Below are 25956 nucleotides of genomic sequence, written 5' to 3' on the forward strand. Positions count from 1 at the left end.
ATCTTGCCAATGTCTTGACTATATTTCCTATTCATGTTGCAACTCATTTCATGTGTGTTTTCATGGAGAACAAGGACATTTCTAAGTGACCCCAAACTTTTGAACGGTAGTGTATATAGTGCATCATCAGAGAGGGGGGTCCCAAGTCATACAGATTCTGGCCTGTTGCTGTTTTTAACTTTGTTTTTCTTAAAGAAAATACATAATTTTGTCCCATCATTCTTGTTTTTTTGTAATGAGGGCTAATTGTATGTTTCATAACCAGTATAAGGTGGTAGAGGCTTTCAAAGAGGAAGCACACAGCCTATGAAAAGCCCGGAGTCTGCGAGTGGGGTGGAGACTGTCTCATCCATGAAACACCCCATTGTGCTATAGCTGCTGTGGCTTACTGAATTAGCGTTTTCCTACAGCAGGAGGACATTTTTCTGTCAGCACAAACGTCAAAAACAAATGTCTCAGCTATTACAGCAGAGGAACTTCCATTCATCAAAGGTTAGTGGTCTATTAAATTTACAGAAGCATCTGTTTTGTTCCATTATTACTGACCAATGTAGGACTGGTTGTTTATTTTTGTGAAAAGGTTTGGGCTACATTGCAAGATGTGCATAGTCTCCATCAAAGAGTGATGATTGGAGACCATTGCTTGAATACATTTTATTGCACACAACATTATTTTACATAGAGTTTAGCCTACATAACTGTCTTACATAAACAATGAATAGGTCCTCATTTTTACAAATCACCAATTTTAAAATGTTATATAATTCCATAATTACATTTCCCCTCTGACCATAGCAATGAGAAGAGCAAAGCATGTTACGGAATCTGTGCTGTGTTATTCTACTCATGATCCAGAGGGATACAGAAAGTAGGTTTCCAATTGATGTCATAAAATGCCATACTATTGAGCTCATGTTTTTGTCTCTTTTTTCTTACTGACACAAGGCAAGACAATAACACCCACCAAACACACAATCCCACCATTCAGCTGTAGTCCTTGTCCTTTGTTTTGAGACATGCTGAGCATGCACAAGTATCTGGGAATGTATTGAATATCTTAGTCTTGATTAAGTGTAAGAATAGAGTCAGGGCTTTTGGCTTATTATTCTAATAACATATTCACTAAGTAGTTTCAGCCGAGACTGGACCCAGATCAGTATGTGCTTTAGCCATCTCCTCTGACTATGGCTGCCCAATTTGGCTTAGGGTAAAATATTGAGCAATTGGCTCATTTGTTTTTACAATAGCCACATTTCACCATCAATAGGATATCATAGTTCATAAGCACAGCTAAATACTAATAATGGCCTTATCTGTGTGTTTAGGTAACATCTCTGTTTATTAGAGTTCATAAACATCTATTCTACAGGTATCTTTTGGACAGTTTTTTTGGCTTATGTTTTCTCTTCAGGTACACGGGTGATTGGAGGACACAGGACTGTGGTACAGGGGGAGGATGTGGATTTATCCTGCAGACTGATAGAGACAACTGAGGATCTCGAACAGATAACATGGCAGAAAAGTACTTGGGAAGAAACACAGAACCATAATTTTATGCTGATTTATCCCAATGGGGATACTAAGGTTATTGCACAGAATGGATTGGTAGGTAGAGTCCAATTTATTGGGAACCCATTGGAAAACCTTGGATCTATTCGAATAACAGCTGTCAGACTGTTTGATGAAGGCACCTTCACATGTATCTTCAGTGTTTACCCCAGTGGAGCATACACTACAGAGATACCCCTGACTGTGCTTGGTAAGAACTCTTCCTTCACTCTTTGCATCACTGTTTCTATGATTGACAGTGTGGAAAGACTGAATGTGATAATCAATACTAGAAAGGTAAGAAGTTGGTAGTTTCATAATTCAAGTGAAGCAAGAGCAGAGCCCTCATCTACAGAACCCTCATCTCTGCGCTTAGAAAAAAAGGTGTCCAACGGGTTCTCCTTTACTATTTATATTTTTGACAACTTTTACTTCACTACATTCCTGAAGAAAATATGATACTTTTTACTCCACACATTTTCCCTGACAACTCATAGTACTTTTATTTTAAGGGGTAGATCAGCTTTAATGTTGCAGATAGATTCTAACTTCCATCAATGTAATTGTCTGCATCACTTCCAATCCCCCATATATTCTTTGCAAATATATATATATATATACACATACATACACACGTATATAAATACAGATCCCATTTTTTAAAATATATTTTACTTTGTTACTTTCTAATCCTATCAACCCTCCCATAATTGGAGTAAACTAGTGAATACTATATACATTTTATAGACACAGTCAATTTCACAATTGTTCTATTTTGTTTGTTTTTACTCCTGTCCTTCCTCTACCCTCAACCTCTCCCTGTTCCATGACAGGTGCATGATAATGGTCCATTCTAAATAAAAACTAATTTCCCACATATATTATTTAGTATATGAAAAGACGACACTAAATTAAGAATAGTCTGATAGGTGACAATAATAGCCTATCACGTGTGAATTATGTATTATCACTTAGGAATGAAGCCCATGTTGTGCAGTAAGGCAAGACACAGCTTAACTTTTTTTGCAACTTTTTCAAATCATCAGTGGTGGGAAAACTACCAACGTGTCATACTTGAATAAAAGTGTAGATACCTTAATAGAAAGTTACTCAAGTAAAAGTGAAAGTTACCAAGTAAAATACTACTTGAGTAAAACTCTAAAAGTATTTGATTTTAAATATACTTAATTATCAAAGTAAATGTAATTGCTAAAATACACTTAAGTATCAAAAGTAAAACTTACAATATAAATCATTTCAAATTTCTTATATTAAGCAAATCAGACTGCACAATGTTATTGCTTTAAAAATGTAAGGATAGCCAATGTGTCACGTCGGTTGAAAGGAGAGGACCAAGGTGCAGCATGGTGAGCGTACATATTATTTTTATTAGAAAAGATGCCGAACAAAACAATAAACACTACCCAACAAACCGTGAAGCTAAAGGCTATGTGCCATAAACAAAGTCAACTTCCCACCACACAAGGAGGGAAAAGGGCTACCTAAGTATGGTTCCCAATCAGAGACAACGATAGACAGCTGTCCCTGATTGAGAACCATACCCGGCCAAAACATAGAAAATAAAGAACATAGAAAAAGGAACATAGAATGCCCACCCTAGTCACACCCTGGCCTAACCTAAATAGAGAATAAAACCCTCTCTATGGCCAGGGCGTGACACACGGGCACACTCCAACACTAAGACATTATTTATAAAAGATGCATTTGTGTTTAGTGAGTCCGCCAGAACATAGGCAGTAGGGATGATCATGTGTTCTCTTGATAAGTGAGTGAATTTCACAATTTTCCTGTTCTGTTGAACATTCAAAATGTATTGAATTGAAATGATTTTGGATAACAGAATATAGTATTAATTAAAACGCTTGTTTCCAAAGTGGTCCTCAATGGTAAAAACAATAACACACATAATGATTAAATGACAAACAAGCATGAATACATTTATATTGACATCCTAAAAAGTGGCACTATCCCTAACCTTAAAATAAACTCTACAAATTTCATATTAAAACAATCTATGTAAAGGGTACAAAAACAACAGAACAAATAATGCAACAAATATTGTGGTTAAACTCAAATACACTAATTGATTAAAAAATACATACTTTTTGAAAAAATAAATAAATAAGGTAATCTTTGCAAATGATATCATAGGCAGGACATGCAGCTAACAAAAACATGTGGAAATGTCCGCTCTACCCAAAATTACAACCAAATCATTTCAGAAATACCGCAAAAATTTAAGAGTAAAGTGGAAGGGGGAAAAAGTAAGGAACTTGTCTGTCTGCCCTGCATTAAAGACCATAATTGGTGAAAGAAATGTATGATAAATAAAAAAGTATACCAGTTTCATTTAAACCTCTTAGTGACCCCTTAACAGGCGGATCCCGTTAGCGGGATCGATTTGACAACAGCCAGTGAAAAATCAGAGTGCCAAATTCAAAACAGCAAAAATCTCATAATTAAGACTTCTCACACATACAAGTATTATACACCATTTTAAAGATAAGATTCTCCATAACCTCTATGGGACCGGCGGGACGAATTCGTCCCACCTACGTAACAGCCACTGCCATCCTGTGGCGCGATTTTCAAAATCTTCAAAATCATATTACTTCAATTTCTCAAACATATGACTATTTTACAGCCATTTAAAGATAAGACTCTCGTTAATCTAACCACACTGTCCGATTTCAAAAAGGCTTTACAACGAAAGCAAAACATTAGATTATGTCAGCAGAGTACCAAGCCAGAAATAATCAGACACCCATTTTTCAAGCCAGCATATAATGTCACCAAAACCCAGAAGACAGCTAAATGCAGCACTCACCTTTGATGATCTTCATCAGATGACAACCCTAGGACATTATGTTATACAATACATGCATGTTTTGTTCAATCAAGTTCATATTTATATCAAAAACCAGCTTTTTTACATTAGCATGTGACGTTCAGAACTAGCATACCCCCCGCAAACTTACGGGGAATTCGCTAACATTTTACTAAATTACTCACGATAAACGTTCACAAAAAGCATAACAATTATTTTAAGAATTATAGATACAGACCTCCTCTATGCACTCGATATGTCCGATTTTAAAATAGCTTTTTGGTGAAAGCACATTTTGCAATATTCTAAGTACATAACCCAGGCATCACGGGCTCGCTATTTAGACACCCGGCAAGTTTAGCACTCACCATAATCATATTTACTATTATAAAAATGTCATTACCTTTTGTTGTCTTCGTCAGAATGCACACCCAGGACGTCTACTTCAATAACAAATGTTGGTTTGGTCCAAAATAATCCATCGTTATATCCGAATAGCGGCGTTTTGTTCGTGCGTTCCAGACACTATCCGAAATAGTAAAGAAGTGTCGCGCGCTTGGCGCAATTCCTGACAATAAAATTCAAAGTATTCAATTGCCGTACGTCGAAGCATGTCAACCGCTGTTTAAAATCAATTTTTACGTCATTTTTCTCGTAGAAAAGCGATAAAATTCCGACAGGGAATCTCCTTTTCGGCAAACAGAGGAAAAAATCCCAAAGGCGGGGGCGGTCGGGGTCACGCGCATAAGCTAGTGTCTCTTGATGGGCCACTTGAGAAAGGCGATAATGTGTTTCAGCCTGGGGCTGGAATGACGACATTCTCTTTTTTCCCGGGCTCTGAGAGCCTATGGACGACGTGGGAAGTGTCACGTTAGAGCAGAGATCCTTAGTAAATGATAGAGATGGCAAAGAAGTTCCAGAAATGGTCAGACAGGCCACTTCCTGTAAAGGAATCTCTCAGGTTTTGACCTGCCATTTGAGTTCTGTTATACTCACAGACACCATTCAAACAGTTTTAGAAAATTTAGGGTGTTTTCTATCCATATGTAATAAGTATATGCATATTCTAGTTACTGAGTAGGAGTGGTAACCAGATTAAATCGGGTATGTTTTTTATCCAGCCGTGTCAATGCTGCCCCCTAGCCCTAACAGGTTAATCGAACCACATTGTCCGATTTCAAAAAGGCTTTACGGCAAAAGCAAAACATTAGATTATGTTAGGACACCACCTAAACAAGAAAAGCCACACAGCCATTTTCCGTGCAAGGAGAGACGTCACAAAAAACAGAAATACAGCTAAAATTAAGCACTAACCTTTGATGATCTTCATCAGATGGAACTCATAGGACTTCATGTTACACAATACATGTATGTTTTGCTCAATAAAGTTCATATTTATATCCAAAAACCCCATTTTACATTGGCGTGTAATGTTCAGAAATGTTTTCCCTCCAAACCTCCGGTGAATGAGCACAATGAGCACACATATCACAGAAATACTCATCATAAACTTTGATCAATATACAAGTGTTATGCACAGAATTATAGATACACTTCTCCTAAATGCAACCACTTTGTCAGATTTCAAAAAAGGTTCACGGCGAAAGCACAATTTGCAATAATCTGAGTACATCCCAGAAGACACCAACAACAAGCAAACAGAAACCCGCCATCTTGGAGTCAATTAAACTAAGACATTACATTATAAATATTCACTTACCTTTGATTATCTTCATCAGAATGCACTCCCAGGAATCCCAGCTCCACAATAAATGTTCGATAAAGTTTATCTTTATCTCCAAATACATCCATTTTGTTCGCGCGTTAGGTTCACTATCCAAATCCACAACGTGCGTGCTTACTTAGTCCAGACGAAAAGTCAAAAAAGTTAAACTACAGTTTGTAGAAACATGTCAAACGATGTATAGAATCAATCTTTAAGTTGTTTTTAATAACATATATCTTCAATAAAATTCCAACCGGACCTATCCGTTCTCTTTAGGAATTAATATGAATTCAGCTCGCTCCCAAGTCTCTGTGCGTGACTGAACCCATGCCTTATAATGGAACACCTACTTCCTTGGGCTGTTATTCCCTTCAAATTCACCATAGAATCCTCAAACAAGGTCCTAAAGACTGTTGACATCTAGTGGAAGCTTTAGGAAGTGCAAAATGAACCCTAAGTCACTGTATACTGTAAATGGCACATGGTTTATGAACAGATATGCAAAATGACACCGATTCAAAACTTTGAATTGTTACATTTAAATTATTATACAACATTTTTGCAACCAAAATAATGCTATTTATATGGGGGATACAACCTTCCCAGCTCTGCAGATTTTGCTGCGAAGAGACAGAATCATTAGATCATTTGTTTTGATACTGTCCATATGTAGCTTGTTTTTGGTCACAGGTCCAGAAATGACTGAAGAATTGCAATATTTACCTGGAGCTAACTCTGCAGATTGCACTACTGGGTGATCTGAAAAGTCATAGTCAATCGATCAATAATATAATAATACTTTCAGCAAACATTGTATTTTCAATGTATAATCTGTAGAAACAATGAGAATAGAAAGGTTCAGAACCTTTGTGGAACATCACAGAACAGTTGAAATATATGGCAAATAGAAATCAAATATAGATGGTTTTAAGAGACAGAGACAGTTGAACACAAAATAAATAATGTAAAAGATACTGTGTCCGTAATACGTACAGTGGGGGGAAAAAGTATTTGATCCCCTGCTGATCTTGTACGTTTGCCCACTGACAAAGAAATGATCAGTCTATAATTTTAATGGTAGGTTTATTTGAACAGTGAGAGACAGAATAACAACAAAAATATCCAGAAAAACGCATGTCAAAAATGTCATAAATTGATTTGCATTTTAATGAGGGAAATAAGTATTTGACCCCCTCTCAATCAGAATGATTTCTGGCTTCCAGGTGTCTTTTATACAGGTAACGAGCCGAGATTAGGAGCACACTCTTAAAGGGAGTGCTCCTAACCGCAGCTTGTTACCTGTAAAAAAGACACCTGTCCACAGAAGCAATCAATCCATCAGATTCCAAACTCTCCACCATGGCCAAGACCAAAAAGCTCTCCAAGGATGTCAGGGACAAGATTGTAGATCTACACAAGGCTGGAATGGGCTACAAGACCATCGCCAAGCAGCTTGGTGAGAAGGTGACAACATTTGGTGCGATTATTCACAAATGGAAGAAACACAAAAGATCTGTCAATATCCCTCGGCCTGGGGCTCCATGCAAGATCTAACCTCGTGGGGTTGCAATGATCATGAGAATGGTGAGGAATCAGCCCAGAACTACACGGGAGGATCTTGTCAATGATCTCAAGGCAGCTGGGACCATAGTCACCAAGAAAACAATTGGTAACACACTACGCCGTAAAGGACTGAAATCCTGCAGTGCCCGCAAGGTCCCCCTGCTGAAGAATACATATACAGGCCCGTCTGAAGTCTGCCAATGAACATCTGAATGACTCAGAGGACAACTGGTGTAAGTGTTGTGGTCAGATGAGACCAAAATGGAGCTCTTTGACGTCAACTCAACTCGCCGTGTTTGGAGGAGGAGGAATGCTGCCTATGACCCCAAGAACACCATCTCCACCGTCAAACATGGAGGTGGAAACATTATGCTTTGGGGGTGTTTTTCTGCTAAGGGGACAGGACAACTTCACTGCATCAAAGGGACGATGGACGGGGCCATGTACCGTCAAATCTTGGGTGAGAACCTCCTTCCCTCAGCCAGGGCATTGAAAATGGGTCGTGGATGGGTATTCCAGCATGACAATGACCCAAAACAACAAAGGAGTGGCTCAAGAAGAAGCACATTAAGGTCCTGGAGTGGCCTAGCCAGTCTCCAGACCTTAATCCCATAGAAAATCTGTGGAGGGAGCTGAAGGTTTGAGTTGCCAAACGTCAGCCTCGAAACCTTAATGACTTGGAGAAGATCTGCAAAGAAGAGTGGGACAAAATCCCTCCTGAGATGTGTGCAAACCTGGTGGCCAAATACAAGAAACGTCTGACCTCTGTGCTTGCCAACAAGGGTTTTGCCACCAAGTACTAAGTCATGTTTTGCAGAGGGGTCAAATACTTATTTCCCTCATTAAAATGCAAATCATTTTATAACATTTTTGACATGCGTTTTTCTGGATTTTTTTGTTGTTATTATGTCTCTCTGTTCAAATAAACCTACTATTAAAATTATAGACTGATAATTTCTTTGTAAGTGGGCAAACATACAAAATCAGCAGGGGATCAAATACTTTTTTCCCCCACTGTATATAATAAGCACACATAATTTTGGGCTCCCAAGTGGCGCAGTGATCTAAGACACTGCATCTCAGTGCAAGAGGCGTCACTGCAGTACCTGATTCGAATCCAGGCTACATCACATCCGGCTGTGATTGGGAGTCCCATAGGGAGGTGCACAATTAGCCCAGCGTTGTCTGGGTTTGGCCGGGATAGGCCATCATTGTAAATAAGAATTTGTTCTTAACTGACTTGCCTGGTTAAATAAAGGTTCAAATAAGTATAGGTTATAAGTTAAATATACTTAAGTACAGTGGTATAAAAAGTACTCAATTGTCATACTTGAGTAAAAGTACAAAGTAAAAGTAAGTGCTATACATCATATTCCTTATACTTTGCAAACCAGAAGGCACGATCTTATTATTATTTTTAATTAGGGACAGACAGGTGCACACTCAGACATAATTTACAAACACAGTAGTTGCATTTCGTGAGTCTGCCAGATCATAGGCAGTAGGGATGACAAAGCGTTATATTGATAGGTGCCATAATTCTGTCCTGCTTTAGCATTTTAAATGTAAGGAGTACCTTTAGCTGCCAGGGAAAATGTATGGAGTAAAATGTACATTATTTTCTTTAGGAAGGTAGTTGAGTAAAAGTAATAGTTGTCAAAAATAATAATAGTAAAGTACAGATACCCCCAAAAACGACTTAAGTAGTACTTAAAAGTATTATTACTTAAGCACTTTACACCACTGGTCTAGCCTATAGAAAGCTGATGGGATACTCCCTCCCCTTTTTAATAGAGTCCATCAAAACTCTGTTTTCTCATGCAACTGCATAGCCTACAGAAATGTGTTTGATTAGATTTTCAATTACCTTTGCAATGATGTCAGAGGGATTAGAGGGACAGTAGTGTGCAGAGTACCAAGCAGTAAGCAAGATTGGTAGGTTACTAATGACCATCAGCAGCATCAGAGTTTGGAGAAGCCTAAACACCCATAACCATGCCCATTATTATAATATTTCCCAGCATGCATCTATTGCAGGTAGATTTGTTTGTTTCAATATCTGTGTTTTTGTATGTGAATTGATTAGTTGATTAACCTTATGCTACACGTAAAAAAATAACAATATTTTTCGAAATTTTTCCGATCTTTTAATAGTTAGACTTATTGCATCCGTTACTGAGATAATTGTTCCAGATTAAATTATTTAGGTAGATATTTTATCATACTTCCCTAACCTGGCAGTCTTTCTAAAATGCATATTGAAGGCGATTAAAAGTTCCAACTGTTGGATATCTTCATTCTGGCTGAGGAAGACACTTAACCCTAATTTTCTCCAGCTGTGCTGTACTACTATGTCTGACCCTGTAAAACAACACATTTCACTGCAATAAAACATTTTAAAATAGATTATATTATTTATAGAGGGTTCCAGGCAGAACCATTTAAAGGGGGATGAAGAACCCATAGAGATCCAATTCTAATTCCTAATTCTATGGATGAACCCTACGTAGAGGGTTCTAGGTAGAACAAAAAAGGGATCCCGTATAGGGACAAATTAAATAACCCTATTTGGTTGTACTTAGCAACTTCCTTTGTGAGAGTGTATCCTGTTACTCAAGCTGTAACCAGGAGAGTACAGGCACCAATAGTGTTCCTAATGGTGGAACAGATGTTGGAATATACAGAATACACCACTATATCCAGCATTCCTTAACGGCATAATCACTGGGCTGTGGATGCTTTTCAGTGGAACTGGTGAAGCTGAAAAACAGATTTTGTGATGTGTGTGAAACATAATACCTCAGGTGCAAGTACCTCTCATCAGGGTGAGCTAAAACCTGTTAAAACTTGATTTGACCAAACCTCCAATTCAGTAGATGTGTAGCTACGAATGATGTATGTTGCAATGGAACAAATAAATGATATGATATGGTTTATTTAATATGGTTTATTTAAAGTTTGTTGGACATATAACATGAGCATTTCACGTGATGTGAGGTCTGTTTTGGTAGTTTTTCCATGTATAGTCTGAAATTTACAATGAGTGACTTGTTCATGTTTTCTATTCTCTGTTGGTTTGTGTTCTGGTCATAGTTCCTCCAGTGGTGAATGTGACAGTTGATGTTACTCCTGTCATTGGGGAGAATGAGGTTGTCTTGGCAACCTGTGTGGCTGCTGGTGCCAAGCCACAGGCAGATGTAAAGTGGAAGACAGGTACATTGGGCAGTTTGTTGAGAACAGTGACTAACTCCACCCAGCACGCCAACGGAACCACCACAGTACTCAGCCACCTGCTCGGGGTGCCAACCAGAGCAGCCAATCAGCAGCAGGTCCAGTGTGTGGTCAACCAGTCTGCCCTGGCAACAGAAAGGAGCTACAACTACAACTTAGACATCCACTGTAAGTATATACTCCACTACTACTGCCCTACCCTATAGACAGACACTGTAAATATATTCTACTACCACTGTCCTACACTATTGGCATCCACTGTAAATGTATACTCCACTATCACTGTCATAGACCATAGACATCCACTGTATGTATAGAGTGTCACTGTCTTCACTGACTGTTGCCTAGTAGCCCCTCTAACCAGTCCATGTCTGTCTATACCAGGGGTGTCAAACGTCCGGCCCGCGGGCTGGATCAGGCCCGCAAAGGGGTTTAATCCGGCCCGCGAGATGATTTTGTAAAGTATAAAAATGAGCTGCAATTTTTCAATAAAAGAAACTGCTGTTCCAATTGCGTCCACTGGAAGGCGCAATAGCAATTGTGTTAAGCAAGCAAACTGTTAATACCGGAGCAGAGCAAGTAGGTCAAGCAAGTGCAGCCAGTCCGGATGAGCTACTTTGTTTTGCCCGCGATATTTATTACGGCTTCTACTTTTAACATTATGTGCTTTGGCACCCTCATTGCCCCAATATGTCTCTGTCAAAAAAGAGAAAAGTGGACGCAGAGTGCAGAGTGTTCCAAGAAAAATGGTCACTTTCAAGGACAGCGGAGAAGGTGAATGAACTGTTGGCGGGTCTGAAGAAACAGCAGTCTGTGTTTACTCACAGCCGAGACATCAGTGACGCTGCAGTGAAAGCTAGCTACCTCATTGCTAATGAAATCGCAGTGGCTTCAAAACCATTTAGTGAGGGTGAATTTGTAAAAACATGCATGATGAAGGCAGCGGAGATTGTGTGCCCTGAAAAGCGCCAGGCTTTTGCAAATATCAGCCTGACAAGAAACACAGTTGCAGACAGGATTTCCGATCTTTCAGTGGATTTGGACAGCCAGTTGAAGCAAAAAGTAAAGTCATTTATTGGGTTTTCAGTTGCAATTGATGAAAGCACGGACATTACAGATGTTGCACAACTGGCCATTTTCATCCGCGGAGTTGATGACACATTGACCGTCACCGAGGAGTTCGTGGAGTTGGTGCAGATGACAGATACAACGACAGCAGCTGATATTTTCACCGCACTCGTCGGCGCGCTGGACAGGGTCGGAGTGGACTGGTCCCGCGCTGTCAGCCTGGCTACAGATGGTGCGCCCTCAATGATCAGGAAAAAAGCAGGCGTTGTGACAATGTTCAGTGAGAAAGTGCAATCTGCAAATGGAGGACGTGATTTTTGGACTTTTCACTGTATTTTGCACCAGGAGGCTTTGTGTTGCAAGTCATTAAAGATGGATAACGTCATGAAGGTGGTCATCCAAACTGTTAATTTCATCCGATCCAGAAGCCTGAATCACCGTCAGTTTGACAGCCTTCTCAGAGAGAAAGACCACATCTATGGCCTGCCATACCACACTGAGGTAAGATGGTTAAGCCGAGGTGCTGTGCCTAGGCGTTTCTTTGATTTAAGAGAAGAAATTGAACAGTTCATGGAAGAAAAGGGCAAACCAGTGTTAGAATTTCATTCCGCAGAATGGATGCAGGACCTTGCATTTATGGTGGATGTTACAGAGCACCTGAATAACTTGAACAAACAGCTGCAAGGGCGCAACAAAGTCATCACCCAGTATTATGACAGCATACGTTCTTTCAAGTTGAAGCTGTCATTGTGGGAGACGCAACTCGCCGGTGGTGATGCAGCTCACTTCCCCTGTCTGAAAAATGTGTGCGCGACCCAACATGTGGCAGACATGAAGCGGTTCAAAGATAAAATAACGGGACTGTTACGGGAGTTTGAGCAACGCTTTCAGATTTTTGGTGAACTGGAGAAAGACTTCAACGTTTTTTGCTCGCCATTCACCGTGAATCCCTCTGATCTGCCCGTCAGCATCCAACATGAAATAATAGACTTGCAGTGTGACTCGGATATGAAGGGCAAATTTGCCACAGCTGGCTTGGACACATTTTATCAGAATCTCTTGCCAGGTTACCCCAACTTGACAGCCCTCGCTGCAAAACTGTTGTGCATGTTTGGAACCACATATCTTTGTGAGCAAGTTTTCTCTGTAATGAGCATAAATAAAACAAAGCTGCGCTCAAGGCTCACGCACAAGCACTTGAATCGCATCCTGAAGTTGGCTGCCACTCAGGATGTGACGCCTGTTATTGATGCGCTGGTGAAAGCTAAAAGATGCCAGGTATCAGGAGTCAAATAAACTATGCAACCCCACTTAAAGTGCTGCATGAGAGACCCTGATATAGTTCTGTGATCTGTGATATACTTCTGTGAATCACTGAGGCATTGTGTGTTTGTGTGTTCTTTTTCTTTAGAATTTTCAAATAAACTTGAGGTGTTTTATGATTAATAGTGATGTTGTGCTTGTACTATTGTGGACACACTGTCCTCAGGCTCCAGTTTTATGTTGATCGTATTAAAACAAAGAAAACAATCTGAAGTTTTTGTTTTTAAGTTATATATACCATGATTTTACCGGTCAGGCCCACTTGGGAATAGATTTTCCTCCATGTGGCCCCTGAGCTAAAATTAGTTTGACACCCCTGGTCTACACACTCTTAGAAAATAAGGTTCTATCCTAGAACCAACATTTTTTTTATCTGTCCCAATAGGAGAACCCTTTGAATAACCCCCTATCAGTTCCAGGTAGAACCCTTTTTGGTTCCAGGTCGAAACCTTTTGGGTTCCATGTAAAACCCTTTCAACCGAGGAAAGCCTTTGATCTAGCCTGTAACAACTGTTATTTTCTTTAGCTTAAACATAGTTCTGAGGAACAGAGTGGTATGGACCTCTACAAGGCTTTCATTGTACTGCTTCTCTACTGCAAGTAATCAAACTGAAATGAAGGAAGACAAGGCTTTGCCTCATCTGAGCTTTGGGCCAGTAACTGAAAGGTTGCTAGATTGAATCCCTGAGCTGACATGGTAAAGATCTGTCGTTCTGCCCCTGAACAAGGCAGTTAACCCACTGTTCCTAGGCCATAATTGTAAGTAAGAATTTGTTCTTAACTGACTTGCCTCGTTAAACAAAAGTTCAATTAAAATAAAAAAAATATGTGGATTAAAGTTCCACTCCTGTCATTGTTATAGTTGTAATATAGCTGTCTTGGTATTGGTGTGTGAGTGTAGGTCTATTTACATTCTATACCTACAGTAACTGTAACCACCTCTCTGTTTCTCTTTCTCTGTCTCTCAAATTAAAAAAAATAACATGTTGCTTGTCACATACGCCGAATACAACTGGTGTAGACTTTACAGTGCATTGCTTGCTTAAAATCCTTTCCCAACGATGCAGAGTTAAAAAAAAAAAAATAGTAACTAACACAAGAGGACTAAAATAAAATACACAAGAATGGAGCTATATGCAAGGAGTACCAGTACCAGATCAATGTGGAGCTATATACAAGGAGTACCAGTACCAGATCAGTGTGCAGAGGTACAAGGTACAGGTAGTTGAGGTAGATATGTACATGAAGGCAGGGTAAATTGACTAGGCATCAGGATAGATAATAATAAGGTATTAGAGGTAGATATGTACATGAAGGCAGGGTAAAGTGACTAGGCATCAGGATAGATAATAATAAGGTATTAGAGGTAGATATGTACATGAAGGCAGGGTAAAGTGACTAGGCATCAGGATAGATAATAATAAGGTATTTGAGGTAGATATGTACATGAAGGCAGGGTAAATTGACTAGGCATCAGGATAGATAATAATAAGGTATTTGAGGTAGATATGTACATGAAGGCAGGGTAAAGTGACTAGGCATCAGGATAGATAATAATAAGGTATTTGAGGTAGATATGTACATGAAGGCAGGGTAAAGTGACTAGGCATCAGGATAGATAATAATAAGGTATTTGAGGTAGATATGTACATGAAGGCAGGGTAAAGTGACTAGGCATCAGATAGATAATAATAAGTATTTGAGGTAGATATGTACATGAAGGCAGGGTAAAGTGACTAGGCATCAGGATAGATAATAATAAAGTATTTGAGGTAGATATGTACATGAAGGCAGGGTAAAGGGACTAGGCATCAGGATAGTAATAATAATAAGAGTAAAATAAAGAACAGAGTAGCAGCAGCAAATTATGTGTAAAAGTGTGTGTGTATGTTGGTGTGTGAGTGTCTGTCTGTATTTGTGTGTTTGTGTTGTGTCAGTATGTGTGTGTGTGTGTGTGTGTGTGTGTGTGTGTGTGTGTGTGTGTGTGTGTGTGTGTGTGTGTGTGTGTGTGTGTGTATATGGTGTGCATATATAGTCTAGTGAGTATGCGTAGGGTCAGTATGTATCAGGTCAGTGTATATATAAAGTGTACAGTCAGTGCAAGATAGAGTCAGTGCTGATAGTTTAGGTACCATAATTGATTAATTAGCAGCCTTATGGCTTGTGAGTAGAAGCTGTTTCTGAGCCTGTTGGTCCGAGAGCCGATGCTCTGGTACCGTTTACCGGACCGTAGCAGAGTGAACAGTCTATGGTTTGGGTGGCTGGACTCTTTGGCAATTTTTCGGGTCTTCCTCTGGGACCATTTGCTATAGAGATCCTGGATGGCAGGGAGCTTGGCCCCTGTGATATACTGGGCTGTCTGAACCACCCTTTGTAGCGCTTTGCGGTCAAGGGCAGGTGAATTACCATACCAAGCGATGATGCAGTCAGTCAGGATGTTCTCGATGATGCAGCTGTATAATTTTTTGAGTATCTGAGGGCCCATTCTCTTCAGGATTGTGCGGGTGAGTGTGGACCATGTTAAGTACTTACAGATGTGGACGCCAAAGAACTTAAAGGTCTCGACCCACTCCACAACAGCCCCATCGATGTGGATGGAAGTGCTCTCCCCTCTTTCTCCTATAGTCCACAAACAGCTCCTTGGTCACCACACTGCTAAGTTTTTGACTTCTTCCCTGTAGGCTGACCTCTCTCTCTCTCTCTCTCTCTCTCTCTCTCTCTCTCTCTCTCTCTCTCTCTCTCTCTCTCTCTCTCTCTCTCATAGATCCACCTCAGTCAGTGAACATCACACTTAGTGAGGCCTCTAAAACCACAGTCTTACTATGTGTAGCAGATGGTAACCCACAACCCAACTACACCTGGAGCAGGTACTCACTCCTATGTAAACTAGTTCAATTCAGTTTAAATGTAAATGTTATCTGCACTTGTTAAGACATGATATCTAAATTAGCTTAAGGACAGTTGTTGAATTATGCTGGCAGTCAAATCATGCCTTTGTCTTTAACACACACACACACACACACACACACACACACACACACAGTCACACACATACACTCAGCCCCTCTCCTCCTCTCTCTCTCTCCCCCTCAGAGTGGTCCAGCCATGGCCTGGGTCTTCAGTGAAAGCAGAGGGAGACATACTGCACTTCCTCAGTCTCAGCTCTGAGATGAATGGTTTCTATGTCTGTGAGACCTCCAACCCCTACGGACGAGCAACTGGCTCCCTCTATGTACACATATCCTCTGGTGAGATGCACCTGAGCCCACACACACACACACACACACACACACACACACACACACACACACACACACACACACACACACACACACACACACACACACACACACACACACACACACACACACACACACACACACACACACACACACAAGTTGCTTATAATTGATTGATTGCCTGATTTATTGAATACTTTATTGTCCCATGGGGAAATTTGTCTGATAACAATACAGGCATTCCTGGTATACACATAAAACACATGAGGTTGAGAAATGTGATGTAGCATGGATAAGAAAGTTGAGCAAGATGCTCACTTCTCTTTCACTGCATGTGTTAATATCAGACTTATGGCCTCATTACCCTTTCTATTGGAAGTTACTGTATAACCACTAATTAAGATGGTCATGATACACACTTACCTCTTACTGCATATGTACATGTCGTTTAGCTTACAGTCGTGGCCAAAAGTTTTGAGAATGACACAAATATTAATTTCCACAAAGTTTGCTACTTCAGTGTCTTTAGATATTTTTGTCAGATGTTACTATGGAATACTGAAGTATAATTACAAGCATTTAATAAGTGTCAAATGCTTTTATTGATAATTACATGAAGTTGATGCAATATTTGCAGTGTTGACCCTTCTTTTTCAAGACCTCTGCAATCCGCCCTGACATGCTGTCAATTAACTTCTGAGCCACATCCTGACCGATGGCAGCCCATTCTTGCATAAGCAATGCTTGGAGTTTGTCAGAATTTTTGGGGTTTTGTTTGTCCATCTGCCTCTTGAGGATTGACCACAAGTTCTCAATGGGATTAAGGTCTGGGGAGTTTCCTGGCCATGGACCCAAAATATCGATGTTTTGGTCCCCGAGCCACTTAGTTATCACTTTTGCCTTATGGGAAGGAGCTCCATCATGCTGGAAAAGGCATTGTTTGTCACCAAACTGTTCCTGGATGGTTGGGAGAAGTTGCTCTCGGAGGATGTGTTGGTACCATTCTTTATTCATGGCTGTGTTCTTAGGCAAAATTGTGAGGGAGCCCACTCCCTTGGCTGAGAAGCAACCCCACACATGAATGGTCTCAGAATGCTTTACTGTTGGCATGACACTGGACTGATGGTAGCGCTCACCTTGTCTTCTCCGGACAAGCATTTTTCCGGATGTCCCAAACAATCAGGAAGGGGATTCATCAGAGAAAATTACTTTACCCCAGTCCTCAGCAGTCCAATCCCAGTACCTTTTGCAGAAAATCAGTCTGTCCCTGATGTTTTTCCTGGAGAGAAGTGGCTTCTTTGCTGCTCTTCTTGACACCAGGCCATCCTCCAAAAGTATTTGCCTCACTGAGCGTGCAGATGTGCTCACACCTGCCTGCTGCCATTCCTGAGCAAGCTCTGTACTGCTGGTGCCCCAATCCCGCAGCTGAATCATCTTTAGGAGACAGTCCTGGCCCTTGCTGGACTTTCTTGGGCACCCTGAAGCCTTCTTCACAACGTTTGAACCACTCTCCTTGAAGTTCTTGATGATCCGATAAATGGTTGATTTAGGTGCAATCTTACTGGCAGCAATATCCTTGCCTGTGAAGCCCTTTTTGTGCAAAGCAATGATGACGGCACGTGTTTCCTTGCAGGCAACCATGGTTGACAGAGGAAGAACAATGATTCCAAACACCACCCTCCTTTTGAAGCTTCCAGTCTGTTATTCAAACTCAATCAGCATGACAGAGTGATCTCCTGTGTTAACGAGATAATCACTGACATGATGTCAGCTGGTCCTTTTGTGGCAGGGCTGAAATGCAGTGTTTTTTGGGGGGATTCAGTTCATTTGCATGGCAAAGAGGGACTTCACTATTAATTGCAATTCATCTGATCACTCTTCATAACATTCTGGAGTATATGCAAATTGCCATCATACTAACTGAGGCAGCATACTGTGTGAAAATTAATATTTGTGTCATTCTCAAACTTTTTGCCACGACTGTAGTATTATCTCTTCGCTTTCTGCAGGAAATTGTTTGCATCAGAGCCATTATGTTTGCTAGGGCAACAAGATTACATGTCATTGTAATTGAAGACTGTTTCTTATATTAATTGTATCTCTCTCTTCACAGAGACCTCTGCTGTCTGTTGGGTTCTATTCATTGTCATTCTCTGTCTGATTGTTGCTGCGGCTGCACTCATAGGGTACCGGTGCAAATACGGACAGTTTCCTTGGTAATATCAACTACTGTAATGTTATGAACAGAATTTTCCATTATGAAAAAAAAATCATTTTCATTTGATGATCATATATTTATTTGGATCAAATTCAGATCATATTTTTTTTTTCACGATATTCCAGGAGTCCAATCATAGCCAATCACCAGTTCCAGGCACCACATCAGGTATGTGACCATGTTAAAATCCACCATTGTTGTGTGATTAACTTATCTCATCAGCCACTTTTTGCTATGTAATAATGCTGTTATAATGTCTGATGACAAGGTTGAGGAAGATGAACCTGAGACGTCTGGGTTCTAACACTCCAAACCAGGAAGGCGAATAAGGGAGAAGGAACGTGATGTAAGGAACACACATTATTTTTATTATTGTTTTGTATTTTTAATATTATTTATATCTTGTTTGAGGTATTGTCTATTCATGAGGTATGATTATTTTGCTATTTTAAAGAAATCACCGGACAGGCTGAGAACAGGTGCCAGAAGAATCGCAGACATGCACTATGTGGGGGAAGAATTCCAGTCTGCACATTCTCCAACGCTACAGCCATTTGCAAAGAACAGGCACATTCTCCAACTTAAAAAAAAAACATTTATTTAACCTGTATTTAACTAGGCAAGTCACATAAAAACAAATTCTTATTTACAATGACGGCCTACACCGGCCAAACTTGGACAACACTGGGCCAATTCTGCGACGCCCTATGGGACTCCCAATCACAGCCAGTTGTGATACTGTCTGGATTCAAACCAGGTTGTCTGTAGTGATCTCTCTAGCACTGAGAGACCACTGTGCCACTTGGGAGCCTAATGAACAGGGACCCTATGCAGTATTCTCTTTGACATTAGAAACCTCAGCTAGGCCTCTCCTCCATCACAGCTTTAAACAGCTATAAACAGTTGGTCCTCGTTTCAGTTTGTTGTTCCCCTCTCATGGACTCCGCCTTGCCGTGGTGGAGGGGCATTGTTGCTTCAGCGGGAACAACAACTCTCCTGTATGTATGTATATATGAATGGTGCATGTTGAAGCCAACTAATGGGAGGCCAGGTATAATCTAAATAACATGTACAAATGGAGAATATTGTCAGTAATGACTAGCCAAACCCTGGCTGATGGTGGTACTTGCAGCTGCTCTAAAATGAATTCCTTCATAGTATGCAGCCATATGTAGTCTTGGTACAGGGAGCAGTTATATGAGGAGCCATGAAACCTAACTAGGCAAGTCAGTTAAGAACAAATTCTTATTTTCAATGACAGCCTAGGAACAGTGGGTTAACTGCCTTATTCAGGGGCAAAACAACAGATTTTTATCTTGTCAGCTCTGGGATTTGATTTTACAGCCTTTCAGTTACTAGTCCAATGCTCAATCCACTAGGCTACCTGCCACCCATGGCTAGTGATCCACTGGGGACAGAAGCTACACTAACAGCTGCCTTATGATCCATGCATTAACCCTATCCCTGATGAACCCTGTATTATTTGTTGTTTTAGCCTAGCATTAGTGTAGCATGGCATTTTGTCCACCAGTAGTTAATGTAGGTAGTTAGTAGTTAGAAAGCAGGTCTTTTCCCTACATTATTAGTTAGAATGCAGGTCTTTTCACTACATTAGTAGTTAGAATGCAGGTCTTTTCACTACAATAGTAGTTACAATGCAGATATTTTCACTAAGTTAATTGTTAGAATGCAGGTTAGAAAGAGACTGTTATGTCATGTCTTGTTCAAAATGTACACACAATTTTCACAAGGCCTTGCTTTGTGCACTGTAAAGTCCTTGTATTTCAACCTTGGAACTAGGAACACACAGGGACAAGCTGTTTCCTGGTCGTTGTGGCTCTGTTCTGTCTGCTTGATTGATGATATGGGAGTGGCTCTTATAGACCACATGGGGTTCAAGGCAGATGAATTCCCTCCAGATCCATGAACTGTTTTAGCCTCAACTTCCTCCCAACAAAATCTTCCAAAATACGTTAATTCTTATCAAGTTGAAGCATTCCTAAAGATTAACCTAGTGTGCACTTCTGCCTTTTAATCAACAAGAAGAGACATGTCTGTGGGTTTAGGGGTGGTAGTGGCAGTGGTTAGTGTGTGTGTACTGTCATGACGTTGCCCTCTTTACATTACTAGTGTACATTTCTTTGTGTTGGTTTCATTCACACATACTGATTGGTTGGATGCTAATTAAACCTATACTATACTGAGTGGGACATGCATTTCGTTCTTCAGTGAAATTAAAAATAATCCAATACCTCTAGTGACCAGGCACTGCAGTGAACAGTAGCTGTTTGACCACTCAAAAAAGGAGAAGAAGAAAGAAGAAGTCAGGGAAAACCACAGTTTGTTGCAATCACCAAACTTGCATCAGAGATAAAGAATGAAATTAGAATGTCTGTTAGACAGTTAGAAGTTGTTTCCTTCCTGAGAATATATTTTCAACTACTCTTTAGTTTCAGTGCTTTTGAACATATTGTAAACTGTTAAAAATCATTCAGAAGTTTGAGTCTGAGTCTACAGATTATTATAGTATTATTGTATTATTATCATTATTATTATTATTATTATTATATTATTATTATTATATGTTTACGTGTTATGTGCAGTATGTAAAGAATTGCTATTTTTATAATATTTTATTTAACCTTTATTTAACCAGGAAGTTCCGTTGGGGCCAGAAAAGGGAGACCTGGCCAGAAGGCCAGCAGTAAATACAAAAAAGCACATACAATTCAACAGTACAGTGCATACACAGCAAAAACATGACTCCCTCACATTACTCTGTTCCCCGGAGATGGGGAGTTTCCCTTTGGGATGTGTAACCAGTGACAGAGGGGTGATACAGAGAGATTGATGAAAACAAAAAACTGTAAAAAGAACTATCAAGACAAAGAGATATCAGATAACGGACATTGAAGCTCTTTCTCTCAAATAAGTAACTGTTTATAAGCCTCCGCCCTCTACACCAGATTCTGGACTGAATGCTACTAGCTAAGCCTCTGGCCAAGATCCTAAATTGATTAATATGCTGTTACTCTGAGAACTGTTACTCTGTCCACTCTTAGAATCGATGCAAAGGCACATTGAAGCTGACCTGGCAGGTCGTGGTGGCCTAACACTTTGTTAAGACACTATATATACAGTTTAAGTCGGAAGTTTACATACACCTTAGCACAGTACATTTAAACTCAGTTTTTCAAAATTCCCGACATTTAATCCTAGTAAACATTTCCCTGTCTTAGGTCAGTTAGGATCACCACTTTATTTTAAGAATGTGAAATGTCAGAATAATAGTAGAGAGAATGATTTATTTCAGCTTTTATTTATTTCATCACATTCCCAGTGGGTCAGAAGTTTACATACACTCAATTAGTATTTGGTAGCATTGCCTTTTGGCCCATTCCTCCTGACAGAGCTGGTGTAACTGAGTCAGGTTTGTAGGCATCTGTCACGTCCTGGCCAGTATAAGGGTTAATTGTTATTGTAGTTTGGTCAGGACGTGGCAGAGGGTATTTGTTTTATGTGGTCCGGGGTGGTGTTTTGGTAAAAGGGTGTTTGATTTAGTATTTCCGGGTTTTTGGTTTATGGTCTATGTTTATGTATTTCTATGTGTAGTCTAGTAAGTGTGTTTCTATGTAGAGTTAATTAGGGTGGACTTCCAATTGAAGGCAGCTGTGTGGTGTTGCCTTTGATTGGAAGTCCTATATTAGTTGGGTGTGTTTGTCTGTGTGTTTGTGGGAGATTGTGCTGTGTTTAGCCTTGTGCCTTGCCAGACTGGCTGTATATCGTTCGTTCACTTGTTTTGTTATTTTGGGAAGTTAATAAACGTCAAGATGAGCTTACACATACCTGCTGCGTTTTGGTCCTCCATTACCGACGAAAACCGTGACAGCCTCCTTGCTCACACATGCTTTTGCAGTTCTGCCCACAAATGTTCTATGGGATTGAGGTCAGGGCTTTGTGTCTCCTGACCCCTCCTGTCTCAGCCTCCAGTATTTATGCTGTAGTAGTTTGTGTCGGGGGTCTGGGGTCAGTTTGTTGTATCTGGAGTATTTCTCCTGTCTTATCCGGTATCCTGTGTGAATTTAAGTATGCTCTCTCTAATTCTCTCTTTCTCTCTTTCTTTCTCTCTCTCTCTCGGAGGACCTGAGCCCTAGGACCATGCCTCAGGACTACCTGGCATGATGACTCCTTGTTGTCCCCAGTCCACCTGGCCATGCTGCTGCTCCAGTTTCAACTGTTCTGACTGTGGCTATGGAACCCTGACCTGTTCACTGTGATTACAATTATTTGACCATGCTGGTCATTTATGAACATTTGAACATCTTGGCCATGTTCTGTTATAATCTCTACCCGGCACAGCCAGAAGAGGACTGGCCACCCATCATAGCCTGGTTCCTTTCTAGGTTTCGTCCTAGATTCTGGCCTTTCTAGGGAGTTTTTCCTAGCCACCGTGCTTCTACACCTGCATTGCTTGCTGTTTGGGGTTTTAGGCTGGGTTTCTATAAAGCACTTTGATATATCAGCTGATGTAAGAAGGGCTATATAAATACATTTGATTTGATTTTGATTTGTGATGGCTGGAGGGGTGCTCTCATCTTATCTACGAACATAGACAGGGCTCTAACTCTCCTAGCTCCACAATGAAATAGGGTGCAGGCCAGGCAGCCGGCTGTTAGCCAGCCTGCCAGCTTAGTGGAGTCAGCTCAGCTATCCCCATTGAGACCGTGTCTGTGCGTCGACCTAGGTTGGGCAAAACTAAACATGGCGGTGTTCTCCTTAGCAATCTCACTAGAATAAAGACCTCCTCCATTCCTGCCATTATTGAAAGAGATCATGATACCTCACATCTCAAATAGGACTACTTAATGTTAGATCCCTCACTTCAAAGGCACTTGTAGTCAATGAACTAATCACTGATCATAATCTTGATGTGATTGGCCTGACTGAAACACGGCTTATGCCTGATGAATTTACTGTGTTAAATGAGGCCTCACCTCCTGGTTACACTAGTGACCATATCCCCCGTGCATCCCAGAAAAGCAGAGGTGTTAATAACATTTACAATAGCAAATTTCAATTTACCAACAAAAAAAAAGACGTTGTCGTCTTTTGAGCTTCTAGTCATGAAATCTATGCAGCCTACTCAATCACTTTTTATAGCTACTGTTTACAGGCCTCCTGGGCCATATGCAGTGTTCCTCACTGAGTTCCCTGAATTCCTATCGGATCTTGTAGTCATAGCAGATAATATTCTAATTTTTGGTGACTTTAATATTCTCATGGAAATGTCCACAGACACACTCCAAAAGGCTTTCGGAGCCATCATCGACTCAGTGGGTTTTGTCCAACATGACTCTGGACCTACTCACTGCCACAGTCATACTCTGGACCTAGTTTTGTCCCATGGAATAAATGTTGTGGATCTTAATGTTTTTCCTCATAATCCTGGACTATCGGACCACCATTTTATTACGTTTGCATTCGCAACAAATAATCTGTTCAGACCCCAACCAAGGAGCATCAAAAGTCATGCTATAAATTCTCAGACAACCCAAAGATTCCTTGATGCCCTTCCAGACTCCCTCTGCCTACCCAAGGACGTCAGAGGACAAAAATCAGTTAACCACCTAACTGAGGAACACAATTTAACCTTGCGCAATACCCTAAATGCAGTTGCACCCCTAAAAACTAAAAACATTTGTCATAAGAAACTAACTCCCTGGTATACAGAAAATACACGAGCTCTGAAGCAAGCTTCCAGAAAATTGGAACGGAAATGGCGCCACACCAAACTGGAAGTCTTCCGACTAGCTTGGAAAGACGGTACCGTGCAGTATCGAAGAGCCCTCACTGCTGCTCAATCATCCTATTTTTCCAACTTAATTGAGGAAAATAAGAACAATCCGAAATTTATTTTTGATACTGTCGCAAAGCTAACTAAAAAGGATGGCTTTCACTTCAGCAGTAATAAATTCATGAACTTCTTTGAGGAAAATATCATGATCATTAGAAAGCAAATTACGGACCCCTCTTTAAATCTGCATATTCCTGCAAAGCTCAGTTGTCTCAGAGTCTGCACAACACTGCCAGGACCTAGAATCAAGGGAGACACTAAAGTGTTTTAGTACTATATCTCTTGACACAATGATGAAAATAATCATGGCCTTTAAACCTTCAAGCTGCATACTGGACCCTATTCCAACTAAACTACTGAAAGAGCTGCTTCCTGTGCTTGGCCCTCCTATGTTGAACATAATAAACGGCTCTCTATCCACCGGATGTGTATCAAACTCACTAAAAGTGGCAGTAATAAAGCCTCTCTTGAAAAAGCCAAACCTTGACCCAGAAAATATAAAAAACTAATCGGCCAATATTGAAACTTCCATTCCTCTCCAAAATTTTTGAAAAAGCTGTTGTGCAGCAACTCACTGCCTTCCTGAAGACAAACAATGTATACGAAACGCTTCAGTCTGGTTTTAGACCCCATCCTAGCACTGAGACCACACTTGTGAACGTGTTAAATTACCTTTAAATGGCATCAGACCGAGGCTCTGCATCTGTCCTCATGCTCCTAGACCTTAGTGCTGCTTTTGATACCATCGGTCACCACATACTTTTGGAGAGATTGGAAACCCAAATTGGTCTACACGGACAAGTTCTGGCCTGGTTTAGATCTTATCTGTCGGAAAGATATCAGTTTGTCTCTGTGAATGGTTTGTCCTCTGACAAATCAACTGTAAATTTCGGTGTTCCTCAGGGTTCTGTTTTAGGACCACTATTGTTTTCACTATATATTTTACCTCTTGGGGATGTCATTGAAAAACATAATGTTAAATTTCACTGCTATGCGGATGACACACAGCCGTACATTTCGATGAAACATGGTGAAGCCCCAAAATTGCCCTCGCTAGAAGCCTGTGTTTCAGACATAAGGAAGTGGATGGCTGCAAATGTTCTACTTTTAAACTCGGACAAAACAGAGATGCTTGTTCTAGGTCCCAAGACACAAAGAGATCATCTGTTGAATCTGACAATTAATCTTGATGGTTGTACAGCAGTCTCAAATATAACTGTGAAGGACCTCGGTGTTACTCTGGACACTGATCTCTCTTTTGAAGAACATATCAAGACTGTTTCAAGGACAGCTTTTTTCCATCTACGTAACATTGCAAAAATCAGAAACTTTCTGTCC

The 25956-nt window shown here is 40.4% G+C and overlaps 1 protein-coding gene across 2 annotated transcripts; it reads left to right on the plus strand.

Annotated features, from left to right (window-relative positions):
* The first annotated feature begins 333 nt into the window (after window positions 1-333).
* Window positions 334-22609, plus strand: LOC106586644 (nectin-3). 2 transcript variants are annotated; one of them, XM_045707602.2, is made up of 10 exons: window positions 334-492; window positions 796-868; window positions 1412-1759; window positions 10779-11084; window positions 16072-16174; window positions 16401-16555; window positions 18660-18762; window positions 18890-18932; window positions 19033-19110; window positions 19219-22609. In XM_045707602.2, the coding sequence occupies exons 2-9, from the start codon at window positions 814-816 to the stop codon at window positions 19066-19068; spliced, it is 1149 nt and encodes a 382-aa protein (XP_045563558.1). In that variant the 5' UTR covers window positions 334-492; window positions 796-813; the 3' UTR covers window positions 19069-19110; window positions 19219-22609. The 2 variants fall into 2 exon arrangements, with proteins under 2 accessions (XP_045563558.1, XP_045563559.1); XM_045707603.2 differs by lacking the exon at window positions 796-868 and having other exon boundaries at window positions 361-492.
* Window positions 22610-25956: the final 3347 nt, after the last annotated feature.

Source organism: Salmo salar, chromosome 25, assembly GCF_965601325.2.
Source record: "Salmo salar chromosome 25, fSalSal1, whole genome shotgun sequence".
Classification (NCBI taxonomy): Eukaryota; Metazoa; Chordata; class Actinopteri; order Salmoniformes; family Salmonidae; genus Salmo; species Salmo salar.